Source organism: Rhopilema esculentum, chromosome 3, assembly GCF_057945365.1.
Source record: "Rhopilema esculentum isolate cy_ngs chromosome 3, ASM5794536v1, whole genome shotgun sequence".
Taxonomy (NCBI): Eukaryota; Metazoa; Cnidaria; class Scyphozoa; order Rhizostomeae; family Rhizostomatidae; genus Rhopilema; species Rhopilema esculentum.
This window is the reverse complement of record NC_142817.1, coordinates 8445587-8466237: the sequence shown is the minus strand read 5'-3', so window position 1 is coordinate 8466237 and position 20651 is coordinate 8445587. Positions and strand designations below refer to the sequence as shown.

General features: G+C 38.7%; 1 protein-coding gene across 2 annotated transcripts; it reads right to left on the bottom strand.

Moving 5' to 3' along the window:
• Positions 1 to 1433: 1433 nt before the first annotated feature.
• Positions 1434 to 17283, bottom strand: LOC135692672 (uncharacterized). 2 transcript variants are annotated; one of them, XM_065210917.2, is made up of 5 exons: positions 17140 to 17283; positions 10546 to 10687; positions 4890 to 4982; positions 3457 to 3526; positions 1434 to 3086 (listed from the first exon to the last, which is right to left on the bottom strand). In XM_065210917.2, exons 2-5 carry the CDS (start codon positions 10615 to 10617, stop codon positions 2452 to 2454), a joined length of 870 nt encoding a protein of 289 aa, XP_065066989.1. In that variant the 5' UTR covers positions 10618 to 10687; positions 17140 to 17283; the 3' UTR covers positions 1434 to 2451. The 2 variants fall into 2 exon arrangements, with proteins under 2 accessions (XP_065066989.1, XP_065066986.1); XM_065210914.2 differs by lacking the exon at positions 17140 to 17283 and having other exon boundaries at positions 10546 to 14279.
• Positions 17284 to 20651: the final 3368 nt, after the last annotated feature.

Here is a 20651-nt window from a genome sequence, read left to right as displayed (position 1 = left end):
TGGACAGATAGTATTTTTAATGATTTTATACTCATTCACATGTTGCTATTTTACATCAATACGAAAAGCAAAAAGGCTAGATTCAACAGTAGCAAAAGTGGAGAGGTCTTCTTAGATAGAAGATAAACGAAAGTGACAGGATACCACTGTGGGATTTCCAGAAACATTAGAAATTAGAAAGCATTTTGAATAGTATAGTGCCCATAAGGTATTCTTGAGGAACCTTGCATGTGGCAAAAATTGCGACCATAAACGGTTTAAAGAGCGTTTTCTTTCTACCGAACTAACTTCTCTTTGTCGTGAATGGCAGAATGGTACAAAGTACAAAGAATGGCACTCTCTGGTTCCATGTTGACAATGCGATGGAACCAAGAGTAGTCAAATCAGGGGGTAATCATTAGACCTCACACCTTAACCTTTCGAAGCCTTGGAACAAAATGCACACAAACTTCTCCATTTTTGTTCCATGACATCTGGTAAACGTCCCCAAAAAAACTTGCAATGAAACTAACCAGAGCAAGATTTGATGGACAATTCAACGACAAGTCTAACCACAGAAATGAGCAACATAACAATTTTTTAATACAATTGCAATCTTTTTTGGAAGCTCTATGAAACTTGGGCACTGTTTTGAAAGGGACTAATGCTTCAATTGATACGTATTTGATACAAGAGACCACGGCAGTAAACGCGCGTCAAACCCCACGTCAAACCCCGCGTCAAACCCCGCGTCAAACCCCGCGTCAACCCTGCGTCAAACCCCATGTTGAGCCCGTCAGAACGTTTCATGTTGACCAAAGCAAAGAAGAGATTCAAGGATGATTCAGGCGAAAGAATTTTCTTTGTTGATGTTAATCAACATTAGAAAGCCACAGCATTTCTGCCCCTGTCAATATACCTATAAGGATTGTACAACCATCAAATGGGGGCAATCAAGCAACTTTCTTTCTTCTTCACAAAATACTGCAACCCTCTGTAGCAAATCAGGGTGATACAAGTTTTCCCCAGAAGAAAGATTAAGAAGTACGATCAAACTCAAAAAAGTACGATCACAAGAAAATTAACTGCGGTATTCAGATCTGTTGGTTCAGTAGAGGTTTTCGGGTTTCGTAATTGTTGAGTTAAAAAGAAAGGTGGACGATCTGCTTTTAAAAATAGGTTCGTCATAAAATCCAGATGAAATCAGTAATGAAATTCTACAGCATAGTATACAGCTATAAAATTATGATGTGTTGATATGCAACAAGGAAACAAAAAACTACACAGATGCTTTAACAACGAACTTTCCTTGCTCTTCAAACCCCCCCCCCCCCCCCCCCACCATCGTGGGATCATCAAATACCGGTTTGCGAAAGAGACTGGGAAGTAGTGACCTATTCTGAACAATCACCTCGTTGGTTTTGAAAGATTAGAAGCAAAGGATGCAGCTAGGCTTGTGTTTCTGTGACTTTCTTTTTCCATACATCAAATGTTCTATTTACAATTTTGAACTGGTTTAGCATTACATATACCAAAAACGGTATTCTACATCAGATGCTGAATGGCTTAAGAAGACAACAACTTTACATAAAACTGGAAAGCTTAGTATCATTTTCGCTTAGCGATGAAACAACAGACGAATAGTTATATCAGAGTGAGTGGCTACATAATTGATAAACTTCCTAAATAAAGAATTTTACCAAAAATCTATCATGGTGTTTTACGAAAGTGTGGAAGTTGACTGAATTTCTAGTAATATGATGGCAGTTACTCGCCGTAAAGGCTCTATTAAGCCATGGAGGGGGGGGGGGTGGCTTATTTAGTTTTTTTTCAGTCCTAGAGGGAGGTTTGAAAAGAGAGAGGGGTTTATAGAAGAGAGTGGGGCTTATTAATTATTCAAAATAAAACAAATTATAAAAATGCGATGCATATGATAATATCATCATCGCGCCCGTTAAGAGACCCAGTCAACGTGAATATCATCTTTAATTGATATCAATGGCTTATTTCAAATTTTGACTTGGTAAAAGGGTTTAATAGAGAGGAGGGCTTAATAGAGAAGGAGGTTTAATAGACAGGGGGCTTAAAATAGTTTGTACGGCAACTAGTTAAGTTAAGTTTATCAATTACTGGAAGAGCCATTCGTTTAAGGTTGTGCTTATTATTTAAGGTAGTCCTCGTCATTTAAGGTGTCGTTCATCATAAAAGATTGCTTTTATCTACAAGGATGATAAAAGCATACCAAAGCATAAAGCTTCCCATTATTGTCAAATCATATTCTACATCTAAAAATTTTAACTAACTAAAAATATTCACATACTAAACTGGCATAAGAACTAGGCCTCTCGAATGAGCTTCTTCTGCGATACAAACAAAGTCCTAAATATAAAGACCCTTCTGAAACATAAAGCAAACTGCTATGGGAAAAATCTTGCCAAAGTTCTTTTTCGCTGCTTCTTCATTCGTTTGGAATTAGATATCTAAAAATGAGCACATGGGTGGTAAGGTGCCGGCCATTTCCTCAATCTCTTCGTTGTCCCTTGAGGAAAGCTCGTTAACTTCTAGATTAATGCTTGCACTGACTGCTTTTCCAAAACCCGTTTCGAGGCCACTTGTCTCGCAGAATACTGAATCAAGCATGTCGAAGCTTGAGTCAGAAAGAGGCTGCATTGAAACACCAAAACTGCTGCTTTCTGAGCAAGTGCTGGAAGGGCTTGTCACAGAGCCTACACTTGAAAGAGAGACTCGAACTGACAAGGAGGATCTGTTGTTGGGGCTGGGACTTTGGGCAGAAGTCCCTAGGGTCATGGAATTCATATTAACTTGCTGCAAAGGCTGCCTGTGAAGTTTTGGAAGTGGCATCTTCCCACATGGCGGCCCACTATAAACATTCTGAACGTGTTGTTGCTGTTGTTCTAGTTGAGGTGTCGTTAGCTCTTCTGTAGTGTTCTCGTCCTGTTTTTTGACACCACATAAAATTGTTGCCATGCCAGCCAGCAACTTAGCTTTGTCTTCAGCTTGAATGCTGTCCAGCGTAATGAGGAACTGGACGAATTCGCTCACACATTGATTGTAACCAGATCGGTAATTGGGATTTTGTTGATATTCTACAAAAAAACGTTACTGTTAAACTCACAGTAAAAATTACTAAGTGAACCCTTTTGATACCTGAATCAAAAAATTTGAATAGATGTAACTAAAAGAAACAAGCCCATGACTGTATGCTGGTATACTGCAAGTTCCCGCTTAAAAGAATTTGACAAAAGAGAAACTGCAGCCTGCCAGCATGGAGAATAGCTTCTCTTTCATAAGAAAGTAGGCGGCCTGAATTTCTTCTAATTTCTTATTCATGGGTAAAAATTGAAAAAGTCTCATTAAAGTTCAAATAAATACATTATATACTTCACACTTACTTAATTCATCCATAATCATTTCTTAGGGTATTCCTGTCCAGTTAGGTAAATTAAAATATATTACCTTTCGTTCTTGACTGACGAACATAGCTGACGGTCGCTTCGAGTATGTCTGCTTTGTCGACCTTGTCACTCTATGAAACAACGCTTGCTGTTAGAAATGTTGGTTGTTATAAATAAGTTCAGCAAAACAGCATTAGCGATGAAAAATTAAGCTGGATAACGGTTATAGTAATAGTAGAAACAAACACAGATACGCGAACAGTGCATTTAAGTGTGAGCCAGGGCTAAACCACGTTATGATAATGAAGATGGCCTAAGGAAGGCAGTGCGCAGAATAATTAAATATATTTAGCATATTTAAGCATTTCAGAAGAAAACTAACTTGGCTATCCGTATGTTCGTTATAAAGCTTGATGAATAATAACAACAAGGAAAATAATGCTTGTCTTTATCGTGTGACTAGTCTCACTTTTCTCAGTCCTTATTTACATAACGTTTGACCTTCCAAACAATAAATCCCTTTGAAATTCTACATCTCGTTGGTTATAGATCTATAACGAATCGAGTCACGGTTTTAACATTGGATTTTCTTTATTTAAACATCGCGTCAGCTAAATTGAATTTAAAATCAAGAAATTTTAAAGCGTATATTCTAATTTGGCTGGGCAAAGTTTCCCTAACTACAAAAAACAGCTGTCAGCCCATAACCAGAATTTGAAATAAATTTGTTTTGAAATTTATCTTGCTCGTAAGGGACATATTTTTAGGCTACTATTGGCAGCTGCAGTACAAATTATTTGGTAAAAAGTACTGCACATCAAACAGATATTCTTAAGCTTTTTCAACTGTTTGAATTGCTAAAATTTCTGGGATACACATTTACAAGAAATCATCTTTTGATGCATATTATCATTAATGCAAAGTTTTATTCTCTGTTCGATTAATAAAAAAAGTAGTGATACAAAAAACTGATTGAAAGAAAGTATAGTCAAAATTTGCATGCTGTTTTACTGATTTAGAGCCATGATTTGTCGTAAATTACAACGACAATGAATAAACTGTGAGAAATATAAAATTTCTTGATAATACCCTTTCAGTCAGGTTGGCAGAAACTCAGCTCTACATTAGAACTATTTTCTTATACAACGTTTGCAGAAATCTTGAAAATTAAATAGGTTTGATGGGTAGTAAAAGTAGATTTAGTCGCAAAGTAGGCGGGTAGCGAGAAAACCTTCCAAACTTTCAGTGTTATGAAGAACTGGAAGCTGTGTAAAATCGCTTTTCAGTATGACTTGCGCGAGCTACTAAAGGCTACTAAAGACCACGCTACCAGAATGAAAACGAAAGTCGATCGCCTTCACCGTGGATGGCATGCACTAACTCTTTCTTTCATTCTGTTTTGCTTTCACTCTGAAGCATGAGCAATATGGCGAAGGTCTCCCGAAGCATGCTCATCAAAAATTAAGAACAAAAATAATAGATTCTGAAACTTACCCTTTCCTCATCTTTACAAACCATGCCTTTGAGCTCATCTAGAGCAGAATTGATTCTTTCACGCCGCACTCGCTCTGTTTTTTGCTTTCTCGACTAAAACATAAAAATTTCTTAATTATTGAAAAAAACTTGACAAGAAAAAAAACTATTGATAGTGACAAAGAGGGTGAAGATGACTCATTGTAACCCACGAAGATTATAATGGTGATTGGTGATTGAAGCGATTGAAATTATAACGATGGTTACGATATTGATGATAGTTAATGATCGATAAAAATGATTATGATTATGTCTGTGATGCAGATAAGGTGTGTGATTAATAATGACAATGGTGTGTGATTATAATGATTATGACGACATTTGGTCACATGCCCTGTAGAAAAAGTCAGCTTCGTTACGAGGCTGGTGGAAGTATGGAATAATACGAGGCCGGCTGTCGTTTGACGTAGTAATCTAGATCAAATGTGCCAGAATCTACGCTAAATTGGTTGTCAGTTGTAAAATTAGCAGCTGTAGCAGACGTTGGAAGATAAACAAATCAAAGGAAGAGGATAAAACTGTAAACAAGAGGTGGAATAACAATAAAGACAGTTTAGTAAACATTTGGAAATTTATCAAAGATAAAAAGATTTGCTTACGCTTTGTTTCTAATTAATCTCGTAACAAAACGAATAAGAGACAGAAGACGAGTGTCGTTCAAAAGGATCTGAATGGGAACAAAAGGTTTAAGGTGGCACAAAGCAAAGATTTGTGGGCCAGGTGTCGAGACAAAGGAATCGCCCCAGTCTGGGTGCATTGTGGCTTAGCGGCCTTGTTTTAAGTTTTGGATGCGATTCAATAATTGTGGAGGCTTGTGGAGGCACCTCACTGCAACTCGTGCAGCTAAAACATTGAAGTGCTCCTTGGCTAAGAAGGGGCTGGCTCAAATGTATTTGAGCATTTAAAAAGCTCAATCCAATTTACTTCTCTTTGTTTATCGTGTAGATGAATCATATAGTACAAAGTTTTTTCCCCTGAAGGTAAATCGTCTGGATTTGTGGAAGGTGGTAATTTGTCCTCGATTTCACTTTGTCCTCGATTTCACTTGATACGATATCAGCAACGCACCACAACCATTGTGCAGCCTGCATGATTATTGTCGTTATTTCATCTAGATTCTAGAACTATTTTTCCTTTATGGGTTGAAAAGGCCATTTGCACCACCCACGACTGTTTGTCGAGAGAGAGCAGGATGGTTTGTGTAGGACGATTTTCTGGCGAAGCTCAAACGGAAAACATAGTAGAAAAGATGTTAAAGACAGCGATTTGTTTGGACAAAAAACTAAGGAAAAAGCGATGATGGGTGAAAGGCGACCAATTCCTTGGTTGTTTTGAAGTCTCACGACTGAATGGTTGAATGGTGTAGTAACATGCTTAAGGATTATTTGAACATTCACTGAAATTAAATAATTGGAGGCTCGTGTCGTTGGGAATCCACAATCTGTAATAGAAAATTTAATCTTTCGAAACAAGAGAGCTATAATCCCTTATAACAACAGATGAATTGTGAGACACGTGGATGGGAGGGCAAACTGCAGGCGAAATCAAGACAATATTTATAAAGTAAAATAGATTTACGTCGAAATAGACTGTGGTTGTCGGGGTCTGTCTTCTGACTAGTTTCGATTAGGGTTTCTGTTCCTTCTTTGCCTTTAACATGAATTTTGCAAGTATCTTAAACTGACTCACAGAGGTAGTATTAACGGGGAAGCGGCCAAGAGTATGCAAAAGGTACGATACAGATCACATTAACAAATGAGCTGCACAACAATTCAGCAGATATGGTATTTTATCTTGCTGGTACTGTTCCATAATAAGCTGCCAAAATACCAACATTTTACATCTTCAGGTGTACTTACACCAATATGACAGCGAGAAAATTTCGGCATCAGATAGGCAAGAGCTATATCCGGGCTCTTTTCATTGCAATTAGAGGTCTTTAAAAAATGGGTACGTGGGACGTTAGGTTTCAGGAAGACGCATGTTTGCTGCGGCAAAGCTTTATTTGTCCGTTCAGTGAATGATTTTTCAATCAGCCGATTTTGTGTCAACTTTTGTGCGTCACAAATACAAAACAGACTGAAAATGCGGACCATATTGCAATTTGAGGAATATGCAACGTAATCGGAGCTCAATATTTACCGTGTGGCAGCTCGTCTCTTATCTGCTTATTTCAGCTGTTTCCCTGCCTTTAGATTTAAATTTTCCTTGTTATTGATATTATATATTCTATACTATGAATAACTATTAATTGTTAGAATAATAAGCAATGTTGACCCATATATGTTTACTAAAAAGTGAATAAATGGTAAGAACTCATTTTTGACAACCCCATTTTGGCAACATCATTTAACCTCCTGCATAGAGAAGGCTACTCCAATAAAGTGGCTACTCTAATAAAGTGGCTCAAATTGCCTTAGCAATAGGAAAACGGTTTCGAAATTTCTACTCTGCAACAACCACCCAAGTTGACTCCAAGTAGATTGCAGAATCGTTAGGAGAGCTTGTATCAAGTGCTATTTCGCTTAAATTCGGTCCGAAAACGAACGTTTTGTTCGGAATGGAGTTTAATTTCTCGTTCCGCAAACATTGAAGGAAACACTGATCACCGTTTTATGGCATTGCAATTCATGAAAAATTGGGATCGGAAAACTATATCATTGTCGAGTGTTCTGGTAGACACTAAACTCAGTACAATTTGTGATGCTGTTCGAGCCAAACACAAATACACGAACAAGAAAACAAACGCCGTCTTTTCAAGGCCTGGAAAATCGTTTAACAGATGTGGTTACACAATATCATTAGGCAAATTACGATAATTATTCTTTCACTCACTTGCACTACATTTTGGAATTCTTCCTCTAAAGAAAAATTGCCTATTAATTCCTATATTTTCTGCCCCTGAAAACGAACAAGATGAGTCCTTCATAGATATATTACGTGTTCCTTTAACTGACTTATCTCACAATACCACAGCACGTGCCATGCCCATTAGCGCAAGTCAACCCTAAGTCGAAAGCTATGAGACAACATTTGTGTTCGGATATGATTTGGTGACAAAAATGGAAAGTACTAGTTGTGTCTAGAAGTGTGATCATTAGTGGTGCCATTGAGGACACGCGACCAACCAGTCCATGAATGAGTGGGTGTAGCCAGGTGAGCTATAGACGGGCAAACAACGACAGCACGAGCTAGATTGACTTCATCCCCGTGTTTAATCAGATCATATCAAATACTCTCAAATAGCAGAAATTTATGGCCCGTTAGCTCGGCCGACCGGCTGGACCTCACTGCACATAGGCCTACCAGCAATTTTTACACAGCCCTTCCAGATAGTTGTGATAGTTCACTGTATAACCAACACTGTTTCTGGGAGAGAAAGTGCAGTTTCTCTTATTTCTACCCGAGACTTCTAATTTCCAAAAAGAACTAACTACATGACCTATTCGTTACTTCTAACAAAGACTTGGTGCTATTTGAATCAGTTTTTGAGACGACATAATAGACGACATGAGACGACAATTGAAGCGTACTGGCATCAGTTCAAGTATATAAATACGAAGCTACAAGTAATAGAGAATAGAGCCTTCTAAGAAGCAATTTTTCATTTTCATGTTCTGTTTTGAGAAAAAATCATCTTACTGCCCATGTTCTGGTTTCTGAAAACGCAAGAATCGTTCAGATACTAAATAACTGTAAATAACTGCTAAAGGTGACGCATTCCTTCATTTTCAAGCAGTTGAAATGGAGAGGCATGTCCAGGTCTTCACGTACGCTTTTATCTGCGTTGTCGAATTAAAATATTGGAAAAACGCAATTTAGGGATTAACAGCATCTTTTGACTTACTGACTCGGCTTTTCAGCTTACATTTTTTCTAATTCGGGCCTCTATTGTAATAATTACATTGTAGCTGGAGCCAGTTGGCGCAAATAGAATGCAGCCTCGTCTCTGACAGTTCATTTTGAACTATTTGGTTTACAATAATTACGTGGGGGTGGTTTAGTGAACCTAGCTAATATATTGATAGATGCCATGGGAAAGTTCAAATGACTTCTTCGGTGTTTTCTCTTGAACACAAAGTTTATAAGAACAAGCAACGAGAGGTCCTGTGAGTTCTAAAGGGGGGTAATTATAGCTCTTGTGCAGGAAATCAGGAGTCATACACAAGAACAATTTCAACAATAATACTCAAATCCTGGCAAAAGGAACGACTCGCTCTGACACGGGGCGCATTCAATGATATGCAACGCGCGTTTGTGTTCTTTTCTTTTCGCTTTGTAATGACAGAATTATCGTGAGCGTTCTACTTAGCTTAGTGTGCACGAAAGCAAACGTACTCACGTTTATTGTGAGTAGCATGCAATAACAAACCAGCCAGAGTATGAATGAAATCATCTTGGTTTCGTGTAACCCAGTTAGTTCCCCAACGCTAATAGAGCTTCAGAAAAAGCTAATTTTGTTCCTCCTACCTCAGTCCCCCAAGGTATTGGCCATGCTTATAGAAAAGGTCTATACAGGCACCGGCATTGGTGCCAATGAAACGCGCAAATGGCAATCACGGAAACGACATGTAAGGTTGTATACTTTACCTGAGTACCCTCTCAATGAAACCTACACTACTACAAAACGTGAGAATGCCTTGAAAGAATGCGGCAAGAATTCGTCAACGGGCCGACTGTGTTGAGACAGGATGGTCAAATTCTTGCACTTATCCTTTCGATCTCTACTTTACATAAGCATATCGCAGCACATAGCAACCATTTAAATATTTGGTAGCCTTCAGAATCAGTAGGATTCGGTTTTGGATTTCAGTTGAAGAAAGGCTTAAGAACACACAAGAGGTCATGAGTTTCAATCCATATTGACAAGATCACGTCTCTCTTCTGCGTGAAAAAGGGATCGAGTGTTTGTACAATTGTTACGTTGAAAACCAAGGCTGATTCAAGAAACAAGCGCATTCGAGCTAGCGTAAACTCTGCTAAATCTTACTGTTTTATCTGCAGCAAATCTTGTGTGTGAAAGGACAAGAAAGATTTAGGAAAAACTCCTGTGGACTGGAATATGATACCATTTTAGAATCTTATTTGTGAGCAGAACATAAAACTACTTGTTTTGCATCCACTACTGGTAAAAAGATCCAAGACGCATTAGAAAATTCCAACAACTTTTCCGAGGGTTGCCTTTTTCTGACACAATTACCCTAAAAAGCTGACCGGACAAAGGCGGCTTCATTCTGCCTTCTGCACAGGTCTGCGCTTCGTTGAGAGTTTTACTCAAATATGCGTAAAAGACCTGCTTGGGGAGAGTTCTCTACCAAAAGAATTAAAAGAAGAGAAATTCAAACTTTTGAATCTAATAAAAAGGAAATCGGAACAGGAAATTGTGGCAAAGAGTCACGATCAAAGACCTTTTTACCCAGAACAGTAAATGCCCTAGCTAAGTGCACTAAACTGTTTTTTTCCGCTGACCACACTCGTAAATTCAGGCATCATTAAAAGGCTTCCCGCCAAAAACAAATTGAAAAACTGCATCTTACCATTTATAATGACAGCTAAAACATGGGTCAGCGGATGAACAAATATAAGTGTAAACTTGACAAAATTTGTAATGACTTACCAATCTTAGATTTCCACGGTAAGCCCTCTTCTCTAATTTGTTCTCTTCAGACATGTTTTTTGATGAGTTCATATGTCTTTCTCTTGTCAAATCGCTGCCTCTCTAACACCAAGAGCCGTGGTTTGATCAAAACTCAGGTAGCCTTGAACAATAAAACACGAGGTCCATTATCTCCAATTCCATATTATCATTCACAAAACAATAGGGCATTATTTTTTCCTTTGTTTGCTCATGTCAGTACAGGTGTGGACTCTTAGAACCGTTGAAATACTTGGCCATTCAAATCAGGCCCTCACTACTGCAGCCGCCGGCCGCAAGAGCGGTTTGGCTTTTTGAAGGCAGTTTTTAAGAGTTGAACCATTTTACAATGACAAACCCAAACAGTGATAGGAAGTTGCACATTTGGATTTATTAAAGGAATAAGTGGATACTATTTTAAGAAACTGAGTACCTTAGTTTCGGTTTATTTTGAATAAACTATCGTTTGGCTTTAAGAACCGACAAACATCACTAAAAAAGAAGGCGCTTAAATCACAAAATAGGGGGTACGTCAGACCCCCAATAAAAAGCATCATAACCTTGGTAACAGCTACTTCAAGGAGGGGCCACTGCTAAAATGAGGAAGACGATCCAAGTTATCGTAAAACAACTCAGTAACTCAAAGAACGTTGCAGAGTTCCAGTTTTTAAAAGGAACATCAGAATACCGTTGCTCATTTGTTTCAAAGGAAACAAAAGCAAGTAAAGATGCAGCAACTGAAAAAGCACATCCAGACTTTCCCCCAAGAGAGTCGTTAATAAACGATCAGAAAATACATGTGGGGCCTCCGGCAACCCGTGCGGCCACTTGGCCAGTATTTCAAAGCGGAGGCTAGGGAAGGCAGACATCCAAGACTGCCCCGTCATATGAAGTATCTGTCTAAAACATAGACCTTCCAGACATGACAAACAGCGGAAACCTTGAAAATCTATATTAAATAGCTTTAAATCATGGGTAGCAACTTAAATGTTTCTAAAACTGCTGGAACTCCAGTGACCACAAGCGCTGGCGCGAGAGCCAAGTTGCTGGAAACGGTGGTTGTTGTTGTGGGTTGAGCCAAATAGGTGAACCGTTCGAACAATGGCGGCGCCAGTCAATAGGCTTTTTTTTTGGGGGGGGGGGTGGACAAAGCGAAACTTTTTAGGCAACGCCCTTTTACCATCAGAAAACGTCCTTTCAACCGGAAGGAACGCCAATTTTACTTGAACGAAAGGCCCATAACCCTTGTTTTATTCAATGTAAATAAATGTATTCCGTTCATGCAATACTTTAAGTGGAATGATATTTAGTTGGCAAAAAATGTTACTTCAAATTTCCTTTCTTAAGATTAGATAAGCACCCCCTACCTCCATATCCCTAACGAATGCTTTTAATGGTATGCTATAAACCGAGAGATGTATCACTCCATAAAAAGGCGTACGAGATTTTTTGGATTTAAAAACCCGTCAATTTCCGGTCCGGATTTGCGGATTTTTTCAGATTTTGAGCAAATTTTTCGGATTTTTCCTCCGAAAATCTTAAAGAAAAGTCATTTAGCTTCATTATGCCTCTTTGCTTGACAATATCGATTATCGCGAAATGTTAGTTGGCACATTTTATTTATTCATGCAGTTCTGTGAAAAGAACTGTGAAAAGATCAAAACATTATCAAAACAAGTTATTAAGCCATGTCCTTTTAACTTAAAACATAACTCAACGAAGCAACTCAAGCAAAAGCATAACGATAATGCAGGGTGGACAGGGTATCAGAAACACTCCGCCCACCTCAAAATTCTTCAAAAATGATGACATTTGAATTCATTTGACGCATACCATTTTAAAATACATTCTATCTTCATTCCAACGATATCAAGTTTTGGCACTTTCATTAAATCATGTATTACTTAATAGACTATTCAGCTTAGTCTTGATCGAGTCATCTTTTTATACAATGGCTCGATTGAGTTGCGTTAAAGTTCTTAGAGCATATATCGTTTTGTCATTTCATCATGCTGGAAAATTTTCAACTATGGTTTGGCTACATTTTCCAAGGTAGCTCTTGGCCTTTTATGGCCCTTTAAGCACGAAAATGATAGTATTCTCCCTAACAATGACTTGGAAGGATCATCTTCTCTCCTAAAGAGGCACTAGTCTCCAGGGTTTCCATTGTTACGTTCTCGTTACGTTGCGCATCTGCAAGATAGGTTTTGCGAAATCAAGGGTTGGTGGCTTTTACACGTTTCTTTTTGTCAAGGAAGGGATTGTTGGTGCACAAAAATAATGGGGCGACTGGAACAAGAACTCGTGTTACCAAAGATGACTGTCAGCCAGCGAGGAACTATGACGAGAACGGTAACAGCAACAACAACGGGAAGTATCTGTATTCACTGTTCCAAATCATCCAGATCATCGTCCAGATCATCCACCGTATCTTTCGATGATGTTTTTGATTGATCCAAAGGATTTTCGTCCAAAATGTAAGTCCGTTATGTGATTCAACGCTGATGTTGCCAGAGTTGGCCTTATTTCTTTGACTTGGTACCGGACATTTCTTGCACATTTCTGAGTCTGATTGGATTTTCGGAATTTTGTTTTCTTTGTGGATCTCTGGATTTTTGAAAGGATTTTAGTGAATTTCTGCGGATCTTTGGCAGGGTGTTCGAGGATTTTTGGAGCAATACACCCCTCGCTATAAACAAGTTTCCTTTATAAAGTTTTACTTAAAAGAAAACAAGGGTGTCACTGACAAGCTTCTGCATTCCAGGGTCATCAGAAGCAGGGCAGGAGGAGGGTTACGGCCCCCGGTAATTGCCGAATTTAGCAGTCGAATTGGCAGCCAATATCTCCCCCCCCCCCCCACACACACACACAAACTGAACCTCGTTCCGACAACGCCGCTATGCACGTGGGTATCTGTAGGGCAAAATCATCCATCCCCAACTCTTTCACGTACATAAGATGCTTTTACAAACTCCTCCCTCTTCTTACACATACTTATAGACGCCTTTACTGCAAGTTAATCTATTCACATTACGATAATCATGTTCTGTCAGAGAAAATTAAATCTTGGCAATACGTGGGTGTAATACTCGTGTTACCCGCTTCCATTTGTCAAGTCATCAAGGCCTTATTCCATCAACTCTTTAAGAAATTATTAGAATAGATTAGAAATATTTTTAATAATGCGAAAAAGGTTGAGGGAAACAGGCCTTAAACAGAGCGGCACTTACATTTTCCGGGCCCCGGGGCCCAAACGTAGATGGGAAAGTCTGAACATTTTTCTTGCAGAAACTGAGATAAACGCAGCTTCATAAAGAATTGAATAATAGCTTGAATGCTGAAACCTTTTCTTTTAAAGCTGCAAAAACATTGGTTAATGAGTGGAAAATATTGCATATCTATTTATATGAAAAATAGACTTTATTGCTCAATTGATTTATAGATAAGACTGTTTCTTTAATCTAAACAAAACGTCTGGATTTTCTTACTACCCCAGGTTGCCGCGAAAGGGTGGGAAAATTGTCAAATTTGGATGCCTCCAGTTTGCTGGAAAATGCAAATTGGAAGCAATTTTTCACAATCCTTCTCTTTAATACAACCCTCCTCTTTAATGCAACCTTCTCTTTGAATGAAGGATCCAAAGGCGAACAGCTATTTCAAGGTTTTAATGCTTGTAACCTTGTATTGACCATTTTTATATATATTTGTTTAGCAGGAGGGCGTGGTTGTTCTCTCTGTTCTTGCAATTCCTTGCATACAACAAGTGGAAGTGTTAGGGGTTGTATACTGTATAAGGTTTCTGGCAAAGCCATTTGCGAATTTCACATTGCTTGATAGATGCTTTTAAATCGTGCAGAACATTCCTCTCTTCTTTTGTGAGGTTAGAGTACTATGTCGGTTGTTATAACATGAAAATGTCCATATCAATTTTTTCAAGTTTTTACACGGTAAGATTGCGCATGCTCACAGTATCACGTGACGAAAAACGTGGTTTCAAAAATCCGTTTGTTGTAATTACATCTGGTGCACGGCCCCTACAGTTTACATGCAGATTATAAAACAGTTCAATAAACCGGCCTGCAAAATCTCTGAAAGGCCATTGCGCACTTACCCCACCCCGCATGTATTCATTTTTTGAATTTTTTTATGATTTCCAGTTCAGCAGTTACCAGTGGAGATATAGTTGCCTTGACTGTAAAAACTTCCTTTGGAAATTCCCCAGTAAGGATATTACATTAACCCCCGGGATTATGAATCATTCCGAATACTGTCAGTAGTTATCTTGGTTGTCATACGTAATATTAGGGAACTCTAGTAAGAGAAACCACCATATTAACTGTCTATTTCATTGGACTGTACTTTGTCACAGAATAGTCTCTTATTACTATATCATAGACTGAGACAAATGGTACAGAGTACCATAATGTGGATGGCTAAGTAAGATGACAAGAGGGGGTAAAGAGCTTTCCACAAAACTGGAACATTTGTAATTATGTTGTAATTGTCTTTAATCACAAATGTTGTCTTGTCTTTGAAAGTAGCTTGCGTAACACCAAACCAAATGATTCATAGACTGAGTAACAAGCTGCATGGCACCTTTCCATTGAGGTCAATCCACTGCCCTTGGGCGATCCAGGAGTCTTAATCGTGCAGATTGTAACGAGAATACCACCGTCCAGATATCTGTTTGTGTTTGTTGGATACTTTGCCCCAATGAGTATGAAACAGTCTGGAAAATTGATTAAATTTTGTGGTTTCCTTTGTTATAATGGAAGCCAGCGCCAATCTTTACTGAGATGGAAATTAGTTTTTGGGCCACAACCCCATTCTTCGAAAAGACATCGTATCTCACAAGTCATCAATACACCATGCTAATTTATACCAACCAAAAATGACGACAAGACAAGCAACTGCTAAAACAGCCAAATTTGAGTAAGAAGGTGTTTTTCAAGGGCTGTAACGCTGTATGACCAAGAGCAGTAGGGCGGCCAACGTGGTCAGCCCCAAGTTCTCTTTGGTATTTACTTCCTTGCCTCTTGGACCAATGTAAGTACGTCCCTAAACAAGAAACAAACAGCTTTTTATGCAGCCTTGCATCCCCGAAGCAAGAAACCATTATTCATGCCAGTTCTGCCACCTTCTTACACTTAAGCAGCCTTGCAACCTAAACCCCTTAACAATACCCAGCTGAAACCTGAATCTTAAAACAAATCCTATCTGTGAAGGGGGCATATCACGAATCGGGGGCAAAAAATTCTACGAGGCACAGTATGTAAAATTCAAGAGCATTATGATCCACGGTTAAGTTTAAGTATACATTTGGCGATTACTTTGGGGGTAACCCCCTAAGCTATCGCTCCCATGGCCCCTGAGGAAATGCACTTGTCAAGCTACCCTGGGTACCAGACTCACTATATTATATAGTGAGTCTGGTACCCAGGGTATTGTCAAGCCTGTTTTCCGGATATACACTCATTTTCTTGTAAGAGACTGGCTATAAAAAACGAGCACTGGACAGTCAGAAAAAATTAAGAGACTTCAGTAATCGAAGCAAAAAAATTAAAAAACTATTACATCGTGATAAAACTGATAACAACGAAATTTTGCAAAATCCAAAAACATGCTTACCCTGTTGGCCTATAACTAAAGACACAAGGGATAAAAACATACTTCCCACATCTTAATATAGCATCAGAACGGAAGCGAATCTCTTGATGTCATAAAAAAGGTCGCGAACATTTCATAACATCACTCATGACATCATAATTAAGAAACTCTTAAAAAACAACGAGTATTCAAATTTCAAGAACATTAAGAAACTGGAGTTCTCAAAATCGACCTTTGTTTATTAAAAAAAATGAGTGTATCCCTAAATGTGGACAACATATATATCTAAATAAATATATTTAAAACAGATGTTGTTGCCAATAGCAACACTGTGTAAACCAACATCTTTCTCTATATCAAAATCGTTAACATCGTTTTCGCTTCAAAGCAAGTTTTTCTAATTAATATCCTTCTCGAAAGAACTTTAGTTTTCATGTACACTGAATAAACACACACATATATATATACATATATATGTTTAACGTCACCCAATGCGTTGGTCATTTATTCCTTTTACAATTGCAGTTATGAGTAAATATTTGCAAGTTCAAACATGCAAATTCAAATATGACACGACATGTGAAAAACTAGACCAATAAAAGATATAAACGCGATAATATAAAAAATTGAGCATAAAAAAATTGTCAAGGCAGATCCGTCATGATTTGAGAGCACAGAAAATCTAAAGGCGCAGTGCTATCAAAATAACAAGGGGGCACAAAATATTACAAAAACAATCAGCCGGTATTCTCAGCAAATGTAGAAATTGGCTACTTTTCAGCACTAACAAGGGGGCACAGCCTTCCTGAGCCCCCCGAGCACTAAACTCCCGGTAAAAACCACTACAATGTCCCTCATAAACTTGCTAATACCGAAACTCCAGAGAGCCATCTTTCTATTGACACTGCATTCATTTAAAAAACACGAATATGTAAATATAATAAGAAAACATTGAATGTCACGACTCACCCTTTCCTAACGATGGATCCTCTTGAGTGACATCATGGGTTTTAATATCAGAAAGCGGTTGCATTTATAAGAGAGCGGAGACGAGCAACCGAGAAAGGCGTTGTTTTTCCGGACCCACGCTTTCGAACGATCACTTATCGTCAGTTTCGGGGATGGTCAGTATCACTGAAAAACTAATTGTTATTCAAAGGAAAAAATTTGAACCGGGCATGGGAGTGAACCGCAGAAATCTAAACGATTCTCACCTGTGTTTGAACTCTCTGCTTTCAGGAAAATATTGAGTGTAAAAACTTCACACAAAACAAATATCAATCGCTTTGAAATTTGATTCTAAGCCATTGATAAAAACTCTGTCCTGCTGATTCATCTAACCGATCTTATTTCTAGCTCTAGACATTGATATCAGTTGTTTCAGTGACTTACTATCTAAATATAGTAACAGGCAGAGGGTGCGGGGCGGACCGCTAACGAATGAGTGGGCTGAGGTGCGAGGAATGTGAAAATGGACAAGTACTTTTAGCTTACATACCGAGTTGCAGAAACTCAGCCGGTATTTTCAGTCAGCCGGTATTCTCAGTCAGCCGGTTACTCTCTGTCAGCCGGTATTCTCTGTCAGCCGGTATTTTCTGTCAGCTGGTATTTTCAGTCAGCCGGTATTCTCAGTCAGCCGGTATTTTCTGTCAGCCGGTATTGTCTGTCAGCCGGTATTCTCTGTCAGCCGGTATTTTCTGTCAGCCGGTATTCTCATGCCCAGGGTACAGAATTTTATCTTGGCTTTCCAAGGTCCTCAGACATGGGAAACGTCAAAAATAGAGACGGACTATGCTAGTGCAAAGGAACAATGAGATGAAATAAACTCTTTTTCAGCGGATTTCGAATTAATATTTCGAAGTCTTTTTAACCATAGAAATCGATAGGAGACAGGCAAAATTGTTCTGGAACTTTGGGGAGAGCTTCCAGCAAAAAAGTGCAAGAGTCAACCATGACAAGGATGAATTTGATGATGAAGAAGAGGGTAGAAATATCATCCAAGTTTACCGTCCGTAGTCACAAACATAGCAGTGGTTTACTATGGTCAAGATAAAATAAGGAACTTATTTTATCTTGCTATGGTATATAAACATTTCTCGCGTGGCCACTGAATAAGAAGAAAGGAATATGGTAATAAAACTCAAAACATCTTAAGAACAATATTTGTAAAGAAAGGAACGAATAGTGTAAACAAAGAAAGATTCAAAACACAGAACTGTGACAGATAGATCCAAACTACGTAATCGCGAAGCTTTGACGAACCACAAGATTTTGGGGGAGGAGGTATTGTGGAGGACACGTTTGGAAAACTCAACACCTCAAAGTGCAAACAACCCATGGGAACAAATGCTATGATAGGCCAGTGAAACTTTAGAATCATGTGTATCACAGAAGATAGCTCAAAATATTACAAGCCAATTTAGCGAAAGCAAACAACTTCTATAATGGATGCTGTGCGGATTAACCCGAAGTTTGACAAGAGTATATACATTTGGTTTTTGAAATACGACCCTTACTCGCTTGTTCTCAAATGAAACTGCGGACACTGCTTCACGATGGAAGAGTATTATGGTGGCTGTATGCCAGCTGGTGTACTGTGGCTTGTCGTCAAACAGAGGCAGGCGACCCTTGTGTTAGAAACAATGGTGTTTGCCACTATCAATTTTTATCCTTGTTGATAAATCTACCATTGGAATTCTACTTCTTCTAGAGTGCCGTGCACGATGCGGGCCTGGACGATCCAAAAACTTTTCAAACCCCTACAAGGTAATCCCATATTGGAGAGAAAGAGAGGGGGGTTCCAGGATGAGGAGAAAGAAAACTGTGTAAATGGCGCGATTACAACTCACAGCCACTTATTTTGAAAAATTTTTCAAATTCTTTTATACAAAATTTTAGACCTCAGATACGGATTGAGGTCAAAATTTTGTCTACTTGGAAAGTTTTCTTTATGGTATTGCTCACGATATTGATTTTATGAAGACATAGAGATAAAAATAAGTGAATTTACTGTGATTGGCGACTAAGGGGATAAAGTTTCACCCAGAACGATTTTTGCGGTCAAATCTCTTACCAGTTTCCAAACTTCATTTCTCCGCAAAATCTAAAATACAAGCACAAACCATATAAAAATGCAAACTTTATTGCATCCTGCTTAAAATCATGGCGATAAAACAAAATCTGCGCTTAAAAAAGTCGTAAAATGAAATTAGGGAAAATTTCCAAAACGAGGCCGTAAGTTAAAAGTGGAGACAGCATTCAATTAGGGCCTATTCATTATGTGAATCCCATCTCTCTTGCGAAACTATAATTAATGCATGGAATGTTGATGTGAAGATTTTGGTTAACAGTAAGCTAAAAACATCGACAGGAGCAACCAGGATGACTGGGAGGGATATACAAAGATACACAATACGAGATTGATGTAAATGAGGGTGACAAAAGCAACAGCTGAGGGCCAAAGTCCCGTCAAACCTGATCAAATATTCGCCCATGGTTTGTACACAAGATAACGATAAGGCACAAGATAACGGTATGGCCTTTGGGACGTAATAAAAGCTCTTGCGCAACCGGCATGCTTAGCGGCAGATGTCATGAGAAATTGACTGTTTTGCATTTTCATGCAGTACGATTTTTAGGTCGGTCTTTTAAATTATGGTCGCAAAGCATGCCGGTCGCACAAGAGCCTTTAAGACTCCGTTTACGCTGTGCCGGATAAATTTTATCCGCATCAAAATTAGTTCAGATAGGCGTCGCGTTTACACTAGACCCACGCTATCCGCACGAATTTGAGAGCGGCTATCCGAACAAAATTAGTTCACCTAGAAAAGTGGATTAAATTAGTTCGGATAGCTATGTGGTACAGTGTAAACGCTTTTATCCGGATAAATTTTATCCACATCGTATCCTGTTCGAAAGCGATTGGCTATTTCATCTAATTTAGATTTCACTGTCTCCCAATCAAGACCTTTCGCCATCTTAGCTGCCTTGTTGTCGATAAATACTCGTGTTAAAAGTGCAGTATCTTGCCAGTCCACGTAAAATTGGCATCCTTGTCAGCCTTCCCTACTTTCGTTGCTAGTTCAGTGTCATTTTATTTCAAGAACAAACCATTAAAACAAACTAGGCCTAATTTGTATTGACAATATCTTTGGATTTGGTCTAAAAGGGAAGCATATGATTCTGAAGAGAGAATGAAGTCTTTTTACGTCTGCGGGAATTTTGTTATTATTTTGTTGCCCAGAGAAGACTTCATTTTGGGCGTTCTGTGCATGATTTAGGTCGTGACTGCAGTTATCCGGCACAGTGTAAACGGGAGGGCAAAGTGGATAAAATTTGTGCGGTACAGTGTAAACGCAAATCAATCCGAACAAGTTTTATGCGGATAAATTTTATCCGGCACAGTGTAAACGGGGTCTAAGAAAGGATTCCAATTCCCAGTCAGGTTTTCAAGCGTGACGTCACAGAACATCTTTTTTTCA